This window comes from Pleurodeles waltl, chromosome 10, assembly GCF_031143425.1.
Source record: "Pleurodeles waltl isolate 20211129_DDA chromosome 10, aPleWal1.hap1.20221129, whole genome shotgun sequence".
Taxonomy (NCBI): Eukaryota; Metazoa; Chordata; class Amphibia; order Caudata; family Salamandridae; genus Pleurodeles; species Pleurodeles waltl.
The window spans coordinates 774,708,086-774,731,630 of NC_090449.1; the positions used below are offsets into that span (position 1 = coordinate 774,708,086).

The window sequence follows — 23,545 nt, forward strand, 5'->3', positions numbered from 1 at the left end:
TGCAATTTATGCGGTCATCAGCAGAGCATTGCGGGGGGAGGGGCAGGATCTAGTTTGCTCAGTAAATTGCGTAATTTTAATGTTTTTTTCCACTAAAATGTTACGTTTTAACTGACATTTTAGACAATTTGTTTTATATATCTCGATAAATCAATCAGGATTTATAAAGCAGGGCTAATCACCTGACAGGGTATCCAGACGCTTGCAGGTCACGAGTCTTTTTCGAACAGCAAGATCTCAAGGGCACTTAGGAATTCCGGAAGTGAGGTGATGGTCCGGGTCGGGGGGAGGGGGTGGGGGGGGCGGTGGGTTGGTGGAGTGTGCGGAGGCTATTCCATTTGTGAATAATGTTCTGGCAGTTTCCCAAACAATAAAGCAGAGCAAACACCATGGGAAAACAAAACAAGCATTGACCAAGCCTACAAGTTGGTAGGCAGTGAAGACATATTGGTATTGCCATTACTTCTGTTACCCCCTTAGTGAGCATTTTCCATTTTTAAAGTACAAAGGGCTCCAATTGTTACAGCTAACCTTATCTATAAAATCCACAATGTAGATCACTGCTGGCACAAACCAGCTATTACTTTGCAATGGATGTAACCTGGGTGAACTGAAAACACAGTATACACACTCCAATCATACACTTCATAAGCAAGTAAAATGCATATAGTACAGCGTTAACTTAAGGTGTTTACAGTTCAAACTGGGCCTATCCCTTTGTACAGACACATCTTAAAACGGACATGTTTATCTGTCGTCTTGCCAATTATTTATACGGTCTGATTGAAACGGCAGTCCATTCTTTGTGTGTGGGGATTAGCCTCACTTTCCAAAACACGTCATCTAATCAGATAATGGACTAATACTGCAAGGTTGTTATTTGCAACCTACCTCTCCACGCACCTCTTTCAATTCGGAAATAGGCGCAGCGTTAACAGATATGATAATTATAGCTCTTTACCTCGAGTTTTAGTGGCCATGTCAATAGCAACAGTTGTCATGATTTGTGTTGCTTGGAGCTTTTTGTGAATTATACTGGAGTGGCAGGGCGGGGCTCCAATCACTCTGTCTGTCTTTGCAGGAGTTCGGGTCTCAGCGCTAAATCAATGTTGCCTCAAAGGAAAACAAAATCAATGAGTCGATTTGCCCCTTCTCCTTCCGAGGGTGATTTGCGAGAAAAAGAAAGACGGTTTGTTTTGGACTGTGTCGCAGTGGAAAACATCGCCCGGGATTACAGTCAGTCGCTGCCTAAATTTATCTCTGTCATTCCACCGTACAACTCTCAGCGGGACCCTCATACCAGCACTTATTTCAAAACAAGACCGGTGCCTCCCTTGCTCAGAAGAACCGGCCAAGTAAGTATGGTGCAGGTTGTGCTTGTGTACTTAGGGAGTTTGGTTAGGGCGACCAAATGGCTTCATGTCACCGGGGGCACAACTTTTCAATTCCTGGACAATGCGTTTACATATCAGTACATTCTGGGAGTTATAGTCTTCATTCTTTTTAATTGAGACAATTGGACCAACACACCTTTTAATAGTGACATGTAAAAACAATGTCAGCCCATATATGTCCTATTTACGTACCATATATGCCAACATTTAAGAACAGGAAAGTGAGAGATTATGAAAAGAAATCGGGGCATTATTTTTCCTCAATGACTTCTATCAAAGCAGAGGCAATATCAGGTGGGACACAGCTAAAATAAAGCCATGTTTGTCTTTAAAAAATGTTAGTCTCCCACCTGAATCAGGTCTATTGGCATGTAAGATAATGGACCATCTGATCACTCTAAGGGGTGTATTTACAAGCCCAATAGTGCCACCAGTGCCACACTATTTGTGACGCTCCGGTGGCGATGTGCATTACCCATATTTACAAGGAGGCGCTAAGCCACATTTTGTGGCTTAATGCTGCCTTGTAAATATGCCCCCCCCCGGACAGAGGGGCATGCAATGGGTGTTGCTGTGGGCGTTCCAATGCAACGCTCATTGCTTATGACGCTGCCCCAGATTTACAAGAATCTGTAAATCTGTGGCAGTGCCAAAATCTAACACCACCTCAGGGGTGGCATTAGCATGGCATGACGAGGAGAAATGCTTTCATTTCTTCTAATTTTTGCTTTTCCTATGTTTGCTGCATTGTGCAGCACACATAGAAAGAGAAAACCTCCTTGAGTGATTGTTTATTTGCAGGAAGGGGTCCCTTCCTGCACATAAACAATGAATCCCCTCAATGCAGGCACCCTTGCATTATGGTGCAAGGATGCCGGTGTTGGTGCTAGGCAGCTAAACTTAGTGCCGGCACAAGAGGAAATGCAGTGGTGCTCCGTATTCTTGTAAATAAGGAGCATCTCCTAATGCAGAGCGGTGCTGCTGATTTTGGCGCGCCACAGCACTGTGCCACATTGTTGTAAATCTGGCCATAAGTATGTTGCTTTTGGTGCTGTTTGCTATTTTATGCCCTGAGTCAAGGTTTTTTCTTTGTTTACTGTATTTCATGCCCTGAGTCAAGGTTTTTTCTTTGCTTACTGGTACTTGTAGTACTGTTAATTTCACTATACCTTTAGGCTTACAAGAAACAGAATGCAAAGAAAAAATGTGGACTGGATAACCTTCTCCCTCACTGAACTAGGAAATTTGAAGTTGTTACATGCTGTGTCAGTCTATTTATGCCTTATTTTCACTGCTATCCAGGCACGCTGGAACAATTTTCAGAGTGGGGGTGCTGCCATCAATGATAGATCACTGAAGGCACAGGGATTGTAAAACAAATTAAGCGTTAAACAAAGAACAAGTGTAGCAAATTAATTCAGCTGGAGAGTGATAAGGGTGCAGTATGTAGGTGGTGGTTCATTTTGAAGTGCAGTGTCACTTATATACTACTAAAGCATGGTGTGGTAGCACACTGTTATGTTCATACAGCACATTTCCATTGAAATAGCCACTAAATTTGCACAAATATGCAGTTTTACTGAATAAAGATACAACACACAAACAATAATGTGTGGAAGTCAGGTTTTAGTGAATATTTCATGGCTGCATCACCAACTGTATTGATTTGTTTTAAGCATATTAAAATGTTTGGTTTTGATGATACTTCCGCATTACCAAAAATGTGCAACTGTTGATATATTCTGAAATATTTGTGCAGTTCATATACAGACATTTACATTTTGTTGTGGGTTAAGAAAAAATGATATCCTACAGCCTTCCCTTTCACACTCACGGTACCCAGCAAGATTGTGTCATAGTTCACTTTGCAAGGTCCTCTAACTTTGTAGTCAGAGAAAGAAAAGTAAACACCAGCTTCCTTTTAAAAGAATTAGCAGCAATTTTTCTGAAGACAGTCTGACATTTGACTTCTGTTTGTGAACCCACAGCAAATGTAACAAGATAAAAACCAAATTTAACACATCCTTATTTCTCATTCACCCTCTGAACTCCAGAATTATTATTTTAGGATACTACAGCACCCCTAGTTCCCAGTGCCTGTGCCAAGCTACCTAAACTGAAGAGGCAAGAATGTAAAGGAAAACTCTTGGGAGTGCAAGCCTTTACCTAAACTCAAGAGACTAAATCGTGAGGGGGAAACCTTGGAATCCTTGGAAGTACAAGGCACATACTCTGAAACACTCCCTCCCAGCCATTAATGCATAGACAAAGTATCTGATCTTGTGAAACAATTGAAAAGTGAACTATTCAGTCAATTACAGGATTAAGGAACAGAAGGCTAAATGTACGAAAGGTTTTAGCAGACGCAAATGGCAAATTGGACCATTTGCGACTGCTAAAAACCTTTTTATATGTACTAACCCTATTTTTCTAGTCTGTATCCTATTACCGACTCGCAAAATAGGGTTTGCAATTCGGTATTAGAAAGGGTCGTGTTAAGGGCGTCCCTTCCCAATAGCAATTTACAGGGGCATGTACGAATGTTTTGCAACTGGAACATGGTCACAAATCATTCATACTTTACTGACACCATGCAGGAGGTGGTGACCCATTCGCAAACCAGAAGGGGTCTCCAAGGTACTCCTTCCCCTTTGTGAATGTGGGCACCAACTCTTAAAAAATGAAAAGAACACTTTTTATTTTTAATTTTGAAATGCAAACGGTCTGCATTTAAAAAAAATGCTTTATTTAAAAAGCAATCACAGTCATGCTGGTCTGCTGACCCTAGCAGGCCACCTTCCTTGTAAGTGCAGGCCATTCCCAATGGGTCACAATTTGTGACCGTTCTCATGAATATTGATGAGGCAGGTCCTTTGCGACCCATTTGGGCATTGCAAACAGTGCATGAGACACTGTTGTACATCGTATTGTGCAAGTCGCAATTAGGAACTCGCAAAATTTTGTGATCATACTTGTGGTCCTATAATGGTATACATAGCAGTGCGCAATGCTGGCTAGCAAGATACCTGCTATGGCAAATGGATAGCAGCTTATTCCTAAGTATACTTCCACTACTAACAATCATATATTCAGAAAATAGGTACAACTGCCTCAAATCTATTGCCAGTCATAGAAAACATGTCTAATAACTGCCTTGACTGAACTAACAGTTCATCTTCTTTAGTTTGCTCAGGATATCTTCCACCAAAGTATTCAGCTGTGATTATGTTTCTTCAAAGTAGCCATGAAGCAGAATATTCGTAAAATTTCAAAACACGAAAATGAATGAATAAGTAAATAATTAAATGAGCAAATAAATAAATAAATACATGTTTCAATGAGGACTTTGACCTTGGTGTCATGAAGCAACCTATATATTTAGCAGCGTAAGAGCCGTGAGAATTTGTCTTCTACAGTGTAGGTGCTAGCGAGAGCTGAAACTCTGTTTGAATGTGTTAGTTGCCTGCTGCACTCGAAGAGTTGTATTCGGTTTTTCATTTGTGGAGAAAGTTAATTCATGGTACAACTGATCCGAACAAACGCTTTTCCTGTTGGGCCTACTTGTACTTGGCAATTGCTATTAACATTGTCATAGTGCTCTTGCTGTGGCAATTTTCATATAACAAGACCCGTTTGATGAGCACAAAGGATAGACACAGCGGCCCGTATTTATACTTTTTTAGCGCTGCATTTGCGTAATTCTTTTATGCAAAATCGGCGCAAACTTACAAAATACAATTGTATTTGCGCCAATTTTGTGTAAAAAAATGACGCAAATGCGGCGCTAAAAAGTATAAATACGGGCCAGAGTGTGTATGAAATTGTTTTAAATAGAATACTTTAAAGCTAAGGGAGTTGGGCGTTATTGGGAAGGCAGTTCTGCGTAAACCTTTGAAAGAGTATGGGTAGAGTGCCCCAGCCTACATCAACTGCAGTCTGCTCACACCCAGCTAGCAACATCCAGCATTAGGTAACCACTGGGGAAGCCACAGGTGGGGTGTGAGTACAGTGAAAGAACAACTGTACAATCCCAACCCAGACTAGTATCAAATCCAAGGAGTACAGTCTAGCTGAACAGTACTCTACCAGAGAGTGATGGCACTGCAGAAAAAATTAGGCTACCTCCTGTCAACCCGCTGAAAAATCAGTGAAGCAAAGCAAAACTTCCTGCAACTCCTCCACTGTCTCGAAGCACCTATTAAAAAGGGAATTCAAGGAAAGAGATAATGAGATAAAAGAGTGATCCAACCAATGGCAGACAGCTTCTATAGCAGGCATAGAGAGACTTTATTTCAAGAAAACAGACCTACAGCCCTACGAAAACTTTATGAACAGGAATCGTTGACGTACCTGTAGTCAATTATGTAAGCAGCCAGTAATTGATCTCTTGTAGTTTAATAGGTAAATGATGCCTACTAAGCAGATCATCAAACAGTCATGAACCTTTATATCAGCAGAGCACATGGTGTAACATGTTGGGCATAGATTTGCATTTTATGGAAGATATGCTTTTGGGTTAATGATTTTATTACAGAGATTGTTGTGTTAATTGTAGGTCTCAAGATACACACACAGTAAAGTATCAAAGTTAGAATTGTGTCTTCTTCAAACAACTCCATGTAATGTGCAAGGCATACGTTTCAAATCTATTAACTTCATTTTTGATATTGTAAGGCCTCTACCAAGTTCAACCCTGTTATCTCACAGTAGGAAAAGCACAAATCTACATAGTAGATAATTGTAGGAAGCTGGCTCTGTATATACTAAATCAATATATATGAGATATAGTGTGCTCAGAGTCCAGGGGTTCCCCAATAGGGTTGACAGAGGCAATAATAGATAATACTAATGCTCTATTTGTGGTAGTGTGGTCGAGCAGTTGGGCTTATCAGAGGGTAGTGTTAAGCATTTGTTGTACCCACACACAAGCAATAAGTGAAAACACACACTCAGGGGGTCATTCTTCCGCCGCCCGCCAGAGTTCCACCCTCCAGAATACCGCACCGCGGTCAGAAGACCGCTGCGGTTATTCTGTGTTTCCTGCTGGGATGGCGGGCGACCGCCAGAAGGCCGCCCGCCAGCCCAGCGGGAAACCCCCTTCCCACGAGGAAGCCGGCTCCGAATGGAGCCGGCGGAGTGGGAAGGTGCGACGGGTGCAGTTGCACCCGTCGCGAATTTCAGTGTCTGCAAAGCAGACACTGAAATTCTTTGTGGGGCCCTCTTACGGGGGCCCCTGCAGTGCCCATGCCATTGGCATGGGCACTGCAGGGGCCCCCAGGGGCCCCACGACACCCCATACCGCCATCCTGTTCCTGGCGGGCGAACCGCCAGGAACAGGATGGCGGTATGGGGTGTCTGAATCCCCATGGCGGTGCAGCAAGCTGCGCCGCCATGGAGGATTCATGAGGGCAGCGGAAAACCGGTGGGAGACCGCCGGTTTTCCTCTTCTGACCGCGGCCAAACCGCCGCGGTCAGAATGCCCTGCGGGGCACCGCCAGCCTGTTGGCGGTGCTCCCGCCGACCCTGGCCCCGGCGGTCCTTGACCGCCGGGGTCAGAATCACCCCCTCAATGTCTTAACTCTAGACCAATAGGTTTTTATATAGAAAAATATTCTTTCTTAATTTATTTCTAGAACCATAAGATTCATTTAGCAGGTAAGTACATTAAATGAAAGGTAGTTTACATAGTAATATTTAGAACTTTGAATGGAATCAACAATTTACATAGTTTTCCTAAAAATGGCAAAAAGCTATTTTAAAAGTTGACACTGCAATTTTCAACAGTTTCTGGGGAGGTAAGTAAAGTACAGTTTTTGAGGTAAGTAACCAACTTACGGGTTCAGTCTCCGTAGCATAGGTAGCCCACCGCTGGGGGTTCAAGATAATCCCAAACACCCAGCACCAGCAACACACCAGCACACACCAGCGCCAGCAACACAGGGCCGGTTAGGTGCAGAGGTCAAACAGGAGCCAACATAACATGGGCGCCTATGAAGACCGGGGTAACCCAGTTCCGGTCTGTTTGCAGGTGAGTAACCGTGTTGTCAGAGGGCAGACCAGGGGTGTTTAGAAGAGCACTGGAGGGGCCCCAAGTAGGAACCAAACACGCACCCTCAGCGGCAGTGTTGTGGCCGGGTCCAGGGGGCAAACAGTGCGTCGGGTTCCCAATGGAACTCAATGGGCAGAACAGGGGGTCACTTAGGCGCTGCAGGCAAGGCACAGGGGTGCTTCTTGGGCAAGCCACCGACTGGACAGGGAAGAGGGTTGCCTGCTGGTCACTTCTCCACCGGTGGTCGGTTTCTCTTGAGTCTGGGGCTGCAGGTGCAGTGCTTCTCCTGGCGTTTGATATCTTCGTCCCGGGCAGTCGTGGTCAGGGGGGTCCTTGGGATTCCCTCTGCCGGCATCGTCGTGGAGGGGTGGAGAGGTCAGGCCAGGGTGGGCACTTGGTCGGAATTGCCTGTGGATTCTCTCTGGCTGGTTGGTTCCTCTGACACGGGCCAGGGGCGTTGGGTGCAGAGTAGGTTGGACTCACGCTTCTGGAGTGAGGTGGGAGTACCTTTAAAGATGGTTTCTTTTTCTTCTTGTTGGACAGGCCCATTGTCCATGGGAGTTTTCTGGTCCTCGGTGATGCAGGCAGTCACCTGGAGGGTTTTCAGGGATAGCTGGTCCTGCAGAACGCATTGCTTCTTCTTTTGCAGCTTTCTAAAGCAGGAGACCGGCCGGTAGGGCTGGGGCCGAGTCAGTTGGTGCCTCCTGCTCTTCTCTGCTGGGTTTTCAGCTCAGCAGTCCTTCTTTTTTCTGGAGGTCATCAGGAATCTGACGAGCTGGGTTCAGGGTCATCCTTAAATACAAAATTTAGGGGTGTGTTAAGGTCAGGGGGCAGTAGCAAATGCTACTGTCCCTGAGGGTGGCTACACCCTCCTTGTGCCCACTCCTTCTAGGGAGGGCGGCACATCCCTATCTCTATTGGTCCTACTCCTCCAAAGCAAGATGGAGGATTTCTCAAGGAGGGGTCACTTCAGCTCTGGACACCTTAGGGCTGGCCCTGGCTGAGGGGGTGACTCCTCATTGTTTTTCTCATTATCCCTCTGGACTTGCCGCCAACAGTGGGGGCTTGTCCGGGGGGGGCTGGCATCTCTACTAGCTGGAGTGCCCTGGGGCACTGTAACACCAGGCTTGAGCCTCACCGCCAGGTGTTACAGTTCCTGCAGGGAGCGGTGTGAAGCACCTCCAACCAGGATAGGCTTTGTTTCTGACCACAGAGTGCACAAAGGCACTCACCCCATGTAGTCAGAAACCTGTCTGGAAGTGGCAGGCTGGCAGAGACCGGTCAGCCCTACACTACCAGGCCGGCTGGCATATAGGGGGCATCTCTAAGATGTCCTCTGTTTGCATTTTTCAATAAATCTCACACTGGCATCAGTGGGGGTTAATTGTGCTGAGAAGTTTGATACCAAAGTTCCCAGTATTCAGTGTAGCCTTTATGGAACTTTGGAGTTCATTTTCACAAACTCCCAAACCATATACTTAATATGGCCACACTGCACTTACAATTTCTAAGAATGGATTTAGACACTGTAGGGACATATTGCTCATGCAGCTATGCCCTCACCAGTGGTATTGTGCACCCTGCCTTAGGGCTTTAAGGCCTGCTAGAGAGGTGACTTACCTATGCCACAGGCAATATTTTGGGGGCATGACACCCTGAGGTGGAGGTCATGTCGACTTTGCCTTTTTCTCCTCACCAACACACACAATCTGCAATGGCAGTGTGCATGTGTTAGTTGAGGGGGTCCATTAGGGTAGCACAACACATGCTGCAGCCTTTAGGGAACCTCCCTCGTCACAGGGCCCTTGGTACCACTGGTACCATTTTCAAGGGACTTATCTGTATGCCAGGGGTGTGCCAATTGAGGAAACAATGGTACATTTTTTGTGAAAGAACACTGGTGCTGGGGCCTGGTTAGCAGGGTCCCAGCACACTCTCAGTTAAGTCAGAATCAATATCAGGCAAAAAGTGTGGGGGGGTAACTGCAACAAGGGCCATTTTCCTACAAAAATCTAGTCAGAATTCCCTACAGGTGGAGGAAAATGGAACAGTGGAAATATGGAGTAAATAATTAACGCTCAATTACAGACAGATCACTCAATGATTTAATTTGATTTGCTTTTGATATTTTGTAAGCCTTCAAGATAGCTAGGTCGTGAGAGCTCCTCTAAAAGGGATAACCCCACTAGATCTTTTGGAAACCTATAAAGGTGCTTTAAGAACACCAGCCCTCTTTCTGTGAGTAAGAGCTATTCAAGTATTCTACAGTTAAATTGAAAACTGGTCTAAGATGCTGATCTTAGATGTCAGTATAATAGTATTAACAACTGATTTCATGTAATTATATCTTATACTCATTAATACAAGTTGTCCTAATCCATTTCTCAAGTCTTCCTTTCAGCAGTCTAGTTACCGGTTGCTTAACTACCTATCCTAGACAGCACTGCATACAATATGACATCCAGCAGGCTTTGCATCAGCTCCTTGCTCATAATTGTCTGGCTTCTTTTATCTATCTCAGTTCCCTTCTCTCATTTGGATAGCTTTCCTCTTTATTTCTGTTTTCTCACACCTCTGGACCATTTCTTCTATACCCTTGTGTTTGAAATGGCTTTCTCTGAAAGTTCATCCCATACTTTTTGCCTTTTACCCTCCATGTTTTGCTGAATCCTTTTGTTGGCCTTAGGACTCTGAGCACTTTACCACTGCTGAACAGTGTTAAAGGGCATGTGCTTGTCCCTTAAACATGGTAACATTGGTGTATCCACAATTGGCATATTTAATTTACTTCTAAGTCCCGAGGACAGTGGTATACCGTATATTCAGGACCTGTAAATTAAATGCTGCTAGTGGGCTTGCGCAACTGATTGCGCCACCCACATAGCTAGCCCTTTCAACATGTCTCAGGCCTGCCACTGCAGAGCCTGTGTCTGCAGTTTCGCTGCTACCTAGACTTTTGGCAGTTAAAACCTCTTGCTAGACATGAAACTCCCCTTTTATGAAATATAAGTCACCCCTAAGGTGGGCCCTAGGTAGCCCACAGGGCAGGGTTCTATGTAAGTCAAAGTCTGGATATATATTTAAATTGTATATGTCCTGGTAGGGTAAAACACCCAAAGTTATTTTTCACTACTGTGAGGCCTAGTCCTCTCATAGGCCAGTATTGGGAATTCCTTAATATATGTTTAAGCTGTGATTCCTGATCAGAAAGGAGTAGTTACATCACGTTTCATATCATTATAATGGGAATGATAACTCCTCTTAACTTGTAAAGTTGGAGTTTACATTACTATTTTAGAAATTCCACTTTTAGAAATGGGGCATTTCTCAACTCTTACTGCTCCGTGTGCCTGACAGCCTGCCTCCAATACATTGCTGGACTGGGCTGGGTGACAGCTACACTTGTGCATTCCTTCCAGACAGCCCCAACACAGGACACCCAACTGTATCTGCTTTCATCTGCATACTGATGGGTCTTCCTGGACAGGGAGGATGGGAAGGGCGCACACTTACACTTCAAAGAGTACTGACCTGACCCCCACACAAAGGACTGATTACCCCCCCCCCCCCCCACCAATAGCCTGGCAGACAGGGCTGGCATGAAAGGGATCCTTGTGCACTTAAGAGAGTCTCTTTGAAGCCATCTCCTACATCAAAGGTACTTTTTGGCATAAGTACTGAGTCTCTGACCCCCTAAAATCAGACAGTTCTGGATCTTGAACTGAACCTCTGTCAGAAGGACTGCTGTGCTGCTTAAATGACTCAACTGGGCTTCTTTTCTGGGAGGACTGCTTTTCTGCTTTCTGCCGTGCTTCCTACTGCTCCCTGACTCTGTTGGAAGGAGAGCCATGCTCTGCCTTCCATCTAAGTGTTCTCCAAGAGCTTGTGGCTTGTCCCCTGTTTTGGAGTCTCAGGGCCAACAAAAAATCTGTAACACCATCACTGCCATGGGACTCTGACACCTGTGAGTTTGCCAGCTCAACTACGATGAACAAGTGCTCACTTCCTCACAAGATAAGCGCTCCGCCCTGGGAGGCCAAGCACAGTGCTCTGTCAACTTCTGAACCGCTCTGTGCACCCTCTGTTACAGAGCCTCACTCGAGAGCAGTGCCTCGGACTGTGCGTCAAGAGAACAGGCACATTCCTTTTTGATGAATTGCGGAGGAAATGCAGGGTGCATTAACAATATCAGCATCGCCCCAGCTGCTTTTGAGGAAGCCAGCAACCAGCACTGTGTGCCGCCACAACCCTGAACTGGGGAGCCCTGCAGTGGAGAAAGATTTCCATTGTGAAGCTTCTTTTCTGGCTGTCCGATCCATGAGACTGTCTCCAATGAGCGAGAATAGTCCTGCACGGCTGCCTGAGGAACTGTTTGTTGACAGATGGAACCCCGCGTTTCCAGTCCTCACCCTACGCTTTACTGGGTGGTCTGCCTTAGTAATTACCCCTGTCTCGATGGGTCGTTAGCATGCCTGGTACAGTAGATACCTTCAGAGCATTGTTTATTTTCTCGTTCTGATGCTCCGAGAGCCTCTTCGCTGATTCCGGACTGGGATAATTCGAATTGCACTAGAAAGTTACCGTAAAGAACCTAACAGAAGTTTAGGTGCTTCTACGCACAATGTTTTCTTGATGCATTTAATGTGATACTTTGAAACTGCATAATTTGAGAAATTCTAATTGGTGTTTTGTTGTTTTGGTCTTGTTGTGCTCAGATAAATATTCTCTATTTTGCTAAACCTGCATGGAGTCTTTTTGTGGTGTTTTCATTGTGATACTGTGTGGGTGTGTTGCACAAATACTTTACACATTGCCTCTTAAGTTAAGCCTGCCTGCTCTGTGCCAAGCTACCAGAGGCTGAGCACAAGTTAATTTAAAATTATTTTGACTAACACTGATTAGAGTGGTGGTTCCTTCCTGGCCTGGGTGCATACCACAGCCAACCAGAAGTCCCATTTCTAACTGCTTTTGGTGAGATGAGCTGTGTCCCCCCACTGCTCATAACATAGTTATTTTTCTTTTTTTCACTTTAATTTCTGGCTTAGCACTCCATGGGTGTGCATGTTTTCTCCTTCCTCTTGCTTACTCTCTTCTCTTTTCCTTGCTCTCCTAAAGTCCCCCACCCTGTCTCTCTTTCACACTCCTTCCGAGTCTCTAACACCACCACCAAAAATAATGGTATACTAAATGTTAATGTAAACTAATTTTACCTATTTGTTTTAAATGTAGAGTGAAATACAAAGCAGCTGCAGCACTATAAGCGTAACTCTGAATTAATTCATTAATTAATTTAAATATTGAAAATTATATTACAAATATTTTTCTGACAATTAAACAAAAAATAAATTGTCACGTAAGGTAAAAAAAGATATTATGCATTAATAATTATGAATAGAGATGTAAAATGGGGGCGTGATCTGGGCGGCTAAAATTGCGGGCGTCCTCATTCGATCTCCCATACCTGGCACCTGAGTTTATTACTATCCTGTTACTGGCCCTCTGTGAACTGAAGCTGCGAGAGTAGGAGTGTGGTGTTAATAATTCGGAGCACACTAAGGAACCACGCTGGTGGACCGAGGAGCCCACTGAACTACCAGCAATGGCCTGACGGCCGAGAGACAGGACTGCGCACAAGAGAGAGTCAGCTCAGGAGCATCCAGGGTTGACCATGGCCTTCCCTAGTGGGCTGAACTTTTCTCGTGGAGGTTTCCTGGGGTTCACGCTGGAGCTCGAGACCAACTGACGGGCCCTGATCTGGTGGGCCCAAATGCTGGGAGGTGTGCTGCACCGGACCTCAGCCAAATGGGCTGTGAGCTGGACCAGTGATAGATGGACTAGGCGGCGTCTCAGGGGAGACTTGGTGGTGGCTTGCCCTGGGACCCTGCAGCAAGCATGCTGTGCCTGCGTCACTGAAGGCCACAAGAGAGGGCTCAACCCTTTGAAAAAACTGAGTGAAGATACATGGACGGCTGGAGGTGGCACTTTACGAGGGCCAGCGACCAGGCCTGTGAGTTGCTGTTGAGGAAGCCTAGAGGCGTGGTGATCTAAGCAGACATCGGACATCGGCCATGCTGTTGATCATGGTGACATACTCAGCTCCCTGGAGGTGTGGTGGACCACGCACCCCTTGGGGCTCACACCCCTCCTCTGTTTTTTTGCTGCTGTGGATAGGTGATTTCCATTATTAATCTACCTGATGAGGGGGCCTCCTCTCATTTTTCTTCCCCACTGTTGTATGCCCTTCAGACTGCCTCATGAGGTCTGAGGGAATCTTCCATCCCCCTGGATTGCAGTCTTCCCGACTGCCTAGGCCAGAGTCAGAGTGTGGGGGATTTAAGGCCTAAATGGGGGCTGAGCCTGGGTCCAGCCATGGGTGCAGGGAACAAGCTCAGTCCGAATATGACAAGTTGAGGCTCTGGGGGTTGCTCCTCTCCTCTCCCATTCTGGAAGAACAGGGGTGACTGGATGAGGTTCCCTCCACCCTAACTTGACTCAGAGGCTTTCCCTTCACTCCCTTGTGTGGCACTTCCCACCCTCAAAGTTCCTGCTCCTAGCTGTCTGCTCCTGCTTCAGATCACTTACTGCAGTGGGGAGACTAGTGGAGCTTAGGACTCAGGAGCACCAACTGTATGAGCAAAGATGGGACACAACATGCCCTCCATTGCTCATGCTAAAAAAAATAGACAAGTTCATTGCATCAGTGAATGAGGCTTCGAAAGGCACTGGTGACGAGGCCCAGCCCAATGCTGTATTGAAGCTTTGAATGATAATATAATCCTGCAGGTGATTAAGGCCTCAAGGTTGGTGTTCAAGACTTAGATTGGGGAGGTGAGGATTGATGTTGCCTTTCTCTGTCAGGACCTCTGAAATATTGCAGACCGAGTCTCTGGAGCAGAAGTGCACATCTCTGATCTATAGGACAGTGCGCATGGGCTTGAAATCAAGGTGACATGCTTGCTGACCATGTCCTCGATCCTAGAGGAGTGTTTGGAGAATGCTAAAAATCAATCCAGGTAGGGCAACCTATAACTTATTGGCTTCCCAGAGGGAGGTGAGGTCACTGATCCCAAATAAAGTTTTGGATGCATGGCTTACAAAATGGGTTCCTCAACAACAAGGTTTGCTTGCTTTATTGTAGAGCACACCCATAGATTGTTGGTTGCGCGTCCTCCACCAAATGCTCCTCTTTGCCCCATGATCACCAAACTACTAAAGTGCATTGACAGTGACACCATACTACAAACTGCCAGAGGCCTAGATACAATTACATATGAATCTGCCAAAATGTAGGTCTTCTCGATTATACCAAACACATGCAGTCACAACGCAAAGGTTTTGAGGTCTTAAAGCAAAAACTGTGTACCTTAAAACTTCAATATAGTGTTGTATGACACAAAATACTTCTTCTTTAAAACCCTAAAGGCTGCCTGGGAATGGCTTACTGAACATCGGACCCCTGTGGGTAACTACAGCCTGCAGGTCTGACCCCATAGGCGGAACAATCATAAGGGGCCCTGAAAACAGCAGGGCTTAACCTAGAGAGCATCAGACTCCTCTGGCTCAGATGCGGACATAGGAACCTCTCCGAAGAGGGCAGAACTGTACCCCCTGTACACCATATCTCTATCTTCATCCCGCCACTCTAGTCTAGGAATATAATCTAGGCCAATGCTCTATTGGTGAATGGATGTTTGGTTGCACTGGTCTGCTCTCCATGACATAGCAAGACTTTCCAAAAGCGGGGACACTTAACTCTGTTTCTACATTAGTCGTCAATACTATATCCTTTCCGAGAATTACTTTAGCTGGGTGTCAGGGCTCGGCAGGCCCTGATCCAGTGCTGCTGTCGAACAGTGGGACTGTTCAAGGGTGGGGAGTCTTATTTTGGGGTTCTCAAACCCTTCTGTTCTCCTTTATTAGGGCACCAGTGCTTCTGGGGTGGAAGTGTAGGGCAAGGAGGGTCGGGATATTTGGGAAACTGATTTTAGCCTAGTCGGACTCAGTTGTTATCACCATGCAAGCATTCCTATACAGTGTAGTCCATCTAAACCACACATGACTACCCTACTATGGGGACACTCCCTCAGTCTGGCTTCCCCACTCTAAGCGCACTGTCATGTATGAGTTTAAGATATTGAAATGGAATGTAAATGGGATGAAGGACCATAAGGGCCATATTAAAAGTGGGACGGTACTTGGGGTCGCTAAATGCTACAGCCCTTTGGTTATGTTACTATAATAAACTAGATGCCCATGCTTAGCCGATACGCAAATGACAGGGTATTCCACGCCGGTTACACAAGGAGACCCGGGGGAGTAGCGATCCTCATTCACAAAACCTTCCTCTTTGTGACTTTCCAGGAGGTCATGGATCGTAAGGGCAGGTACGTGGCACTAGAGGTTATGTTGGGAGGTCAAACATACAACTTGATCAAGTGCATATGTTCACCAACATTCCCAGTCCCACCCCGGAGGTCCTAAAGGAGTACCACATTGGAGTAGAGCTCCAATGTGGTACTACACTTATAGGGGGAACATTAGATGGACTATGACCGCTCAACTGGATTTCTCAATGCTGGGGAGGGGAGCAGGTGGATGGGAGACTGAACTGGCTAAGTGGGCCTTGGGTCTGAGTCTCTGAGATGCTTGGTGTGTTTGGCACCTCTCTACTAGAGCATATCACATTGTTCTGCAGACCACAAATCTAGGTCATGCATAGGCTTGTTTCTCCTCCAGGTAACTGACTTACTTCTCATGACAGGGGCACACATCCATCCAAGGATAATTTTGGACCACTCCCCAGTGATACTCTGCATGAGATCCAAGAGGAAACAGTACCACCTCCTCTGGCGGCTTAATGCATAACATCTGGTTTAGAGGGACTGCTCATGCTTTCTGGCCCAGGAGATTCAATCATACCTTGAATTCAGTTTGGATTTGGTGGACTCTCCTAGTCTACTGTGGGCAGCAGGGAAGGCCTATATGGGAGGAGGATCATTCCTCAGGAGACGAGAGCTGGAGCAGCTTTGAGCAATCACAGAAGTGGAGACTCAGGTCCATTATCCTGGTTAGAGTGATTGTTTCATACATTGTACCTCAGTTGTGGGCTTTCATTGGAAGTGTGTGAGTAGCAGTGGTCCTCCTTTATCGACCTCACACAAGGTGACTGTCTCAATGAGATACCTGAGTGATGTCAATGAGTAGACAGGAATAGGGTTGATGACAGACGTTTCCATGATAACTTTTGACCATTTACCCACACTGGGGTTGGCTGTATGTAAGATGAGTGAGCCTCTCTTTGAGGCTTAGACCTTAGGTGTGATAATAGGGTGGAATATATACACAAGCTATAGCACTTGCCGGAGAGTGGAGAACATTACTGGTAAAACACTGTCACGCTCACAATACTTAGTACAATGTTCTGTACCATAGAAACACTGCTGACGAAGGAACATATAAACAATTACCTCTACAGTCCATGCTGCTAAGGGAAGAAAGATGAAAACAGACAAACACACAAGAACTATGCACTCTCCCCCAGTGAGTCACACTGAGCTCAGTTCTACGCTGCAGTGCTGTCCTACACAAATAATAGGTCTGATTGCATTTGACAAGGGTTTTTGCACAGATGATTGTGTCCTTGTGGGCCCAGCAAAGGTAGTAGTGCTTCAGGCTTCTGCCCTGGCAGAGAGTCTTAAGGAAAGGGGTGCATAATGGTTACTGATGATGGTGAAGTATCCTGGGCATCCTGGGCGTAGTGCAGGATGGCAGTCAAGGGGCTGAGGCAAATATCAAGGAATGGTTAGGCTGGCAACCATATGTCATGTGGTGGTCCGTACGTGAGAGTCTGGTACAGAAGAAACAATGCAGCATAACATATTGAAAAGTAACCAACCAGTCAAAAATGGCGTGGGAATGTACAGCTCTTCTGAAATTCTTTGTGTCTGAAGTTTCTTTCCGTGACATGCAGATGCCCCACAATCCATGGCTGGGAACTGTAAGAGGCTTGCTGCTATGGACCTGTTGTGACAGAACAGAGGTCCTAATTTTCATGCCACGTGTCAAATCCAGCAACAGCCTGATCAACCTTCTTTTGGTGCACCTACATAGTCATGTGAAATCAGCAAATTTCAACCTTTGTGAATTGTGTGAGCGTTTTCGGTCTTCACCCAGTGCTCTTGACACATACTAAAACTACAGACCTTTCACCCTGTGATAAGTTCCTGCTTCAAGATGTCCCAAATGTGGAATGCCCTAGAGCAGAAGATTATTGGAGACCAGAGAAGTCTACAGCCCTCCTGCAGTCACCAGGTAACATATGCTGAGGAGGGCAGCAAGGAACAGTACAGATCCAGAGCAGGAAATGCCAGCAAGACAAGCAATCCTTTGAGTAGATGGTAGTGGTGGGGGGTTAACCTTTAGTGTGAGATGTGGGAACTCAATGCACAGAGGCATGGCTTTGTGAATCTCACAAGGTTTGCATTTAAAACATTCTGCAAATGTGCTTAAAAAATTCACACTCCCCATCTCCATCTTAGTATAGGCCTGCTTGCCTCCTCCCATGAACATAGAAACCGTCTCCCAGTTTATGCCTAGAGCATAAAGCATTGCATTGCCTCCCAACACCCAGAGCAGGATTTAATTTGCACAAACAAGAAGTAATAAAAAGTATGCCCTTGTTTGCATGCTAAGCTGAGGTCAGCTTCTTAGTGGTGTGCAAAGAAAAGCCAGTAATGCAAATATTGGCACCCCCAACCCATGATCACGTCCTCTGATTCACTCACTACCACCTGGCAAATATGCCCCTCACCTTTCGGAAGCCCTCCTTTCACATACATTCATTTGTTTTAAAGAGCTTGCAAAGGCTGGCTTTACTAATCCACCCAGGTATTTCCATAAAATATAGTTCTGTTCTTTGCAGCAGGCATATTAACCATTTACGCTACTTTATGGTGAGTCAAAGCTGCCTAGACAAAACTCCCATCTCTATCCCTAGCAGAAACATTAATCACAAGAGGCATCCTGACATTTTAATTGTTTCCTGAAGGCGGGACGCACAAGGAACATTTCAGGAGGTGCTTTTAAATCTCAAGTTTCGTAAGTTATTGCTAAACACAACGCCCCCTGAGGTCAGTGCCACCCCACCCCCCAATCCAGGTCAGCACCCAATGTGGCCCCACACTCGCACCACCCTAAAGCCGGCTCTGAGGAGCTGCATGGGTGGACCCTGCTTAAGATCTATTCTGAAGTAAACCTTAAACTTAGAGATCCTCGACACCCAGCCATCATCAGCATAGATTCAAACAGTGTTCTCTGCCGTCTGGAACAGCAATGCATTTCGGGGGTCTAAGTTCAATATTGTCCTAAATTGATCACCCCCTTGACTGAGAAGGCCTGTTGAAACAAAAAATAAGGTTTTTCAGGCACCAATATTTAAGGGGGCTGAATTTCCTTAGGGTCGCGGGCTAGCTAAAATAATTGGCATCCTTAGTACATTTCTATAATTAACTCTTTGAAAGCACTCACACTGGCATTAAACAAGCAAATCAATGCACGTTAAGACTCCCTCACATCTGGTTACCTTCATTCAATAGCTGCCTTACCTATGCAAGAGCTATCTCCGTTATCATAGGCAGCATACACAACCCTGGAAGCATTATTAAAAAACAGAACCTGAAGTCAGAGGGTGAGTGATTCATTAGAAAAAGTTTTGGCCAGCTCGTGAGCTACAGGACACACAACCTTAGGTGGGCAAAATACACACAAACTGAGTCTTTGATAGAACTGCACAGCCTAGAAATAATGAAGTCCTCATCCCCCAACTATAAACTATGTTTGGCAAACTTTCATCACTTATTAAGGAAGGAAGAATGGCAATTAAAACAAGTACAAATGGGGGCCTAAGGGATTGTTTGGTCTGGAATATGTCCCTCTTTCAAAATATAATAAATGCACAAAATGGTATTGTTGTTTGGATTCTGTAATAAAGATCCTAGTGAAGTTCTGAGAATGTTATGCTTGGATTGAGTCCAGCAGTTGGAGCTGTTGCTCTGCCTGGTCTGTGTTTGGTGAACTTGTGTATTGTGTAAACAAATACATTTTTGGCAACGCACCTGGTGGCCTTGTGGTACTTCCCCACAGGTATACTGCTCCGTAGGAAGTGAATTATGCAACAACTTCCCTGTAGGTGAGGTTATGCCCCATATCACTTCAGAGGGGGCCTCGCTGGCCTTATTTCTTCAGTTTTTACTAGGTATGTCTTTATATATACAGGTCAATAGGGAAGCATCTATTATCAGATACACAAGCTCTCACCCACTGAAGTGGCATGCTTCATCATCGGACTGTGCTTCTCGCTGGGTGGGCGCCGCAATGCCCAGCGGGCCTTTGCGAGGGGGCTCCTTGGTGGAAATCTTTACCTACCCACAAAGATTGGAGGGTAGTGCCTTGCACTGAGTTAGGTAGGGAAATGGGAATGTGGTATATTACAAGGGTAAGTGGTGTTAAAAGAGGTTATGGGTCCCTGCCAACAAGAACGTCATGCCACGTACTGTTGGGTTCAACTATTGTTTTAAAACTTGCCATGAGTTTGTAATCATAATTAAAGCATCCTGTTGGAATAAGTTGACTTAAATTGAGAATCATCAGAAATGCATTTGTTAAAGAAATTTTTTGAACCATTACAAAAAATTGGAGGCTTGGTGTATTGCCAAACCCAGCGAGACTGAAGCCCTTTTTGAAGGATTATTTTTCCTTGATCCACCTAAAGCCAAGTAACGACTTGTGAGGCTCTATAGGGATCCAAATAGCAAGCTCTCAGCCTCCTCAGACAAAATGCTATTTAACAATTGGCTAAGTAGCTTTTTGAACTGAGACTTTTACAGCAAGAACTGGGAATGTAGCAGGAAGATGTGGTAGTAGATGAATTACTAGCTATCTTCATATTTCCCTTCTCCTCTCTCTATTTGTAAGATTGGAGAAAAGGGTCAATAGGGAAAAATATAAAAATAAAACAAGTTAGGCACAACAGGATGTTTAGAATGTCTCCCTTAGCCATATTTCAAAGAGTATCATATTGTATATCAAACCTTTCTTCTCATTTTTGTTGTTGTAACCAGATTAGATTATTAGTTGCTGGTGGGATGGATTGAGGTACCTAGTATCAGGTGGAACCATTAATTTGGTACACAGCTGTACCACAGGGAGCCATGTTTCTGGAAAGGCACACTGTCCCTGTTTGCACTGTGGCGCAACTTTAAATAAGTGAATCTGCCACAAACAGGGATAGTGCACACTATTATATATCATGTAGTGCCCTCAGGACAGCCGCAAGCTAACTCTCTCAAGCGGGCAGCACATTAGAGAAAACTGGACCACCTGAATGAAATAGCTGGTCAGCCTTTCTCAATGTAGGCGGCACCAAGCCTGTGCTTTCAAAGGAGACTGGTGTAGGTGAGTGACTGCACTTGCCTGAAGGGAGGTGTCTGGAGTGTGGCCCATGGGACTCTCATTACCCATTTCAGAAGACACCGTCGGGGGTGTAGGCTCACTGACTGTGTGCCTCCTCTTTTTTTATTATTGGTCATCATCACCTTAAATGGGTTGCCTGTGTTACTAACTGTACCTTCCTTAAATAAGAATCGCTCTTCACCTCATTGTTCACAAATAATTGTTTTAATAATCCATGCTCATATATACTTAGGGATGCAAAAGAAAACCCTAAGTCCACCAACATCCCGTATGAGTAGACTTGAAGGTATTGTAATCATCAGACCCATATATGGTTACGCTGGAGCCATTTGACCATCGACGCCACTGGCTATGCTTCTTTTTTTTTTTGTCTTCCTTGTCTTGCTTGCTTGTGATATACACCTGATCAATCAAAGTATTACACAGAGAGAGATTCAAATCACTCAATCTCTTGCAACTCTGGTTCCTCACTATCACCATCAAATAAAAGATGAGGGCCCCATGTACAAAGATTCATGTTAAGAAATCAGAAATGGAAACATTTAATGATTCACAATTTGCAATTTCTTATCAGGAAAATTCCAAACATGAATTCGGTAAAAGCGCACCGACTTTTATTGAATGGAGTTGTATTTTGTGTATCGACCTATGTACTAATAGTTTGGTCACAAAATACAGGATCGTAGTGGGCTGCAATGCGACCTACTGCATTAATATGTATGAGGTAGGGAGAAAATTGTGACCCACTTGAATTGGCTACATTCACAGGCATTGTGGCCTGCTGGGGTCAGCACTTAAATACAGGATTTTTTTTTTAAATGTAGCCTTTTTTTCTTAAAGGAAAAGAGGGTGAGTTAAAAAAAATAGCAAATTACATAAACCTTTTTTGGCACCAGGCAGTGGTTCCATAGACTACTGCCTGCTCTTAAAAACAAGTTGGAGAACATCCACAAAGGGGAAGTTTGTGAATGGCCTACCATTTCCTTTGAGGAGGTGGTAAAATATAATGTTGTTTGATTGGACTTTGGTAGCAAAACATTAATTCGCTGAAGGAATTGGTATCTGCAAGGCATGCCCTTAACATGTCCCCTCCAAATATCAGTTCAGTATCTACTCCCAAACCCAAATTGCAATTCACAGGCATTTGCGGCCCCTTCTGTAATACCAAAGTGCTCCTGGGGCACACAAAGTGGGAGCACATGCCCACTGCAACCAGGGCACACTTTATGTATAATGTGCCCAGCAGCAGCATAGGTAAGGGATGAAATCGGGATGGATGGTGGGGACAGGGTGGAAAGCAGTGGCACTGGGGGTTTGAAGTGTCTCTAACTTACAGAAAGTGGACATTTTCATAATGATACCAAAATTTGAGGACGAGGATGGCAGGCTTAGGAAAAAGGGATGCAATCTTTCTAGTTTATCATCACTCTTGGTTTGAGCATTGCTCCTACACAAGTTCATGAAATCTATGTGCCTGAATGTTGTCTCTATTGATCAACACAATGCACAGAATACATCTTCTCTTAGGACCTTCAGGAGTTCCAACTTTTGAGTGATTTCAGAGGCAAACAAAACCACAGGAGTGGTAATTCAAAATCTGAACTCAGACATCAAGGCTATTCAAACAGATTGCAACCCCATTTGGCTGGTGGATAATTTTAGAGTACTGACGCGACAAAAATATTTTTGACCCAGAGTTTTATTGGCCTAAAGTAGAGGGGCCTTCTATCTAGTCTAAATGCTTTTAGAAGTTAAAAAATATCCTCCAGCATATGCTTAGGTTAAGACTTTAAAATCACTTTGAAACCAGCTATCATAAAATGCACACATCAATTCTGATTTTTGGATAGTACTTGTTTTATTCCACTATCACTCCTCTTTTATTATGGTTCTTGGATTTTTCCTATTGTGATTACTGATCACAGATGGACTGATTATTTTCGATACTGTAAAATTATCCTCAATCACCAAAATCTCATGTCCTTTTAAGCGATCTAAGCTTGAACATATCAACTTAATATGTATAATGAAAATGAGCATTTCATCTCACATGAATAACTATGTTGCTGAGTGTTCCCTCCCCCCAGTGCTGACATCTTTTTTGGCTATTTGGGGTAGTTTTTGCTTATGTCCCCATAACTTTTTGTTCACAGAAGCTATCCACCCCAAATTTGTGTCTTTTTTTCCATCATCCAGGGGATTCTAAAGGTACCTAGGGTTTGTGGGGGGATTGATAAATTAGTCAAAATACAGCTAACATTCGTTTGTTTTTTTGGGAAAAAAGTGTTCCAGAAGAAAGTGTCTGTTTTTCCCTGCAAATAGCATCAACAAAGGATTTGCAGTACTAAAATTACCATCTTCCCTACTTTCAGGAACAGACAGGCTTGAATGAGAAAATTAAAATATTCAACACTGTTTGGCATTTTAATGGGACATAACCCATTTTTAAAATATTTTTTGTGCTTTCAACCCCCTTCCAGTTAGTGGTAGAAATGGGTCTGAAACCAATGATGGATCTCAGAAAGCTATACATTTCTGAAAAGAAGACAACATTCTGAATTTAGCAAGGGATATTTGTGTAGATCCTTCAAGGTTTTCCTAAAGAAAGTAACAGTTGAAATTAAAAAAATAT

At 44.6% G+C, this 23,545-nt stretch overlaps 1 protein-coding gene across 1 annotated transcript in view; it reads left to right on the forward strand.

Annotated features, from left to right (window-relative positions):
- The first annotated feature begins 209 nt into the window (after positions 1 to 209).
- Positions 210 to 23,545, forward strand: part of LOC138261862 (sperm microtubule associated protein 1-like) — a 32,242-nt gene continuing 8,906 nt past the window's right edge. The window contains exons 1-2 of the mRNA XM_069211385.1: positions 210 to 267; positions 1,082 to 1,355. Of these exons, the coding sequence (XP_069067486.1) occupies positions 1,107 to 1,355 (249 nt within the window). The 5' untranslated portion in view covers positions 210 to 267; positions 1,082 to 1,106. The remainder of the gene's footprint in view (positions 268 to 1,081; positions 1,356 to 23,545) is intronic.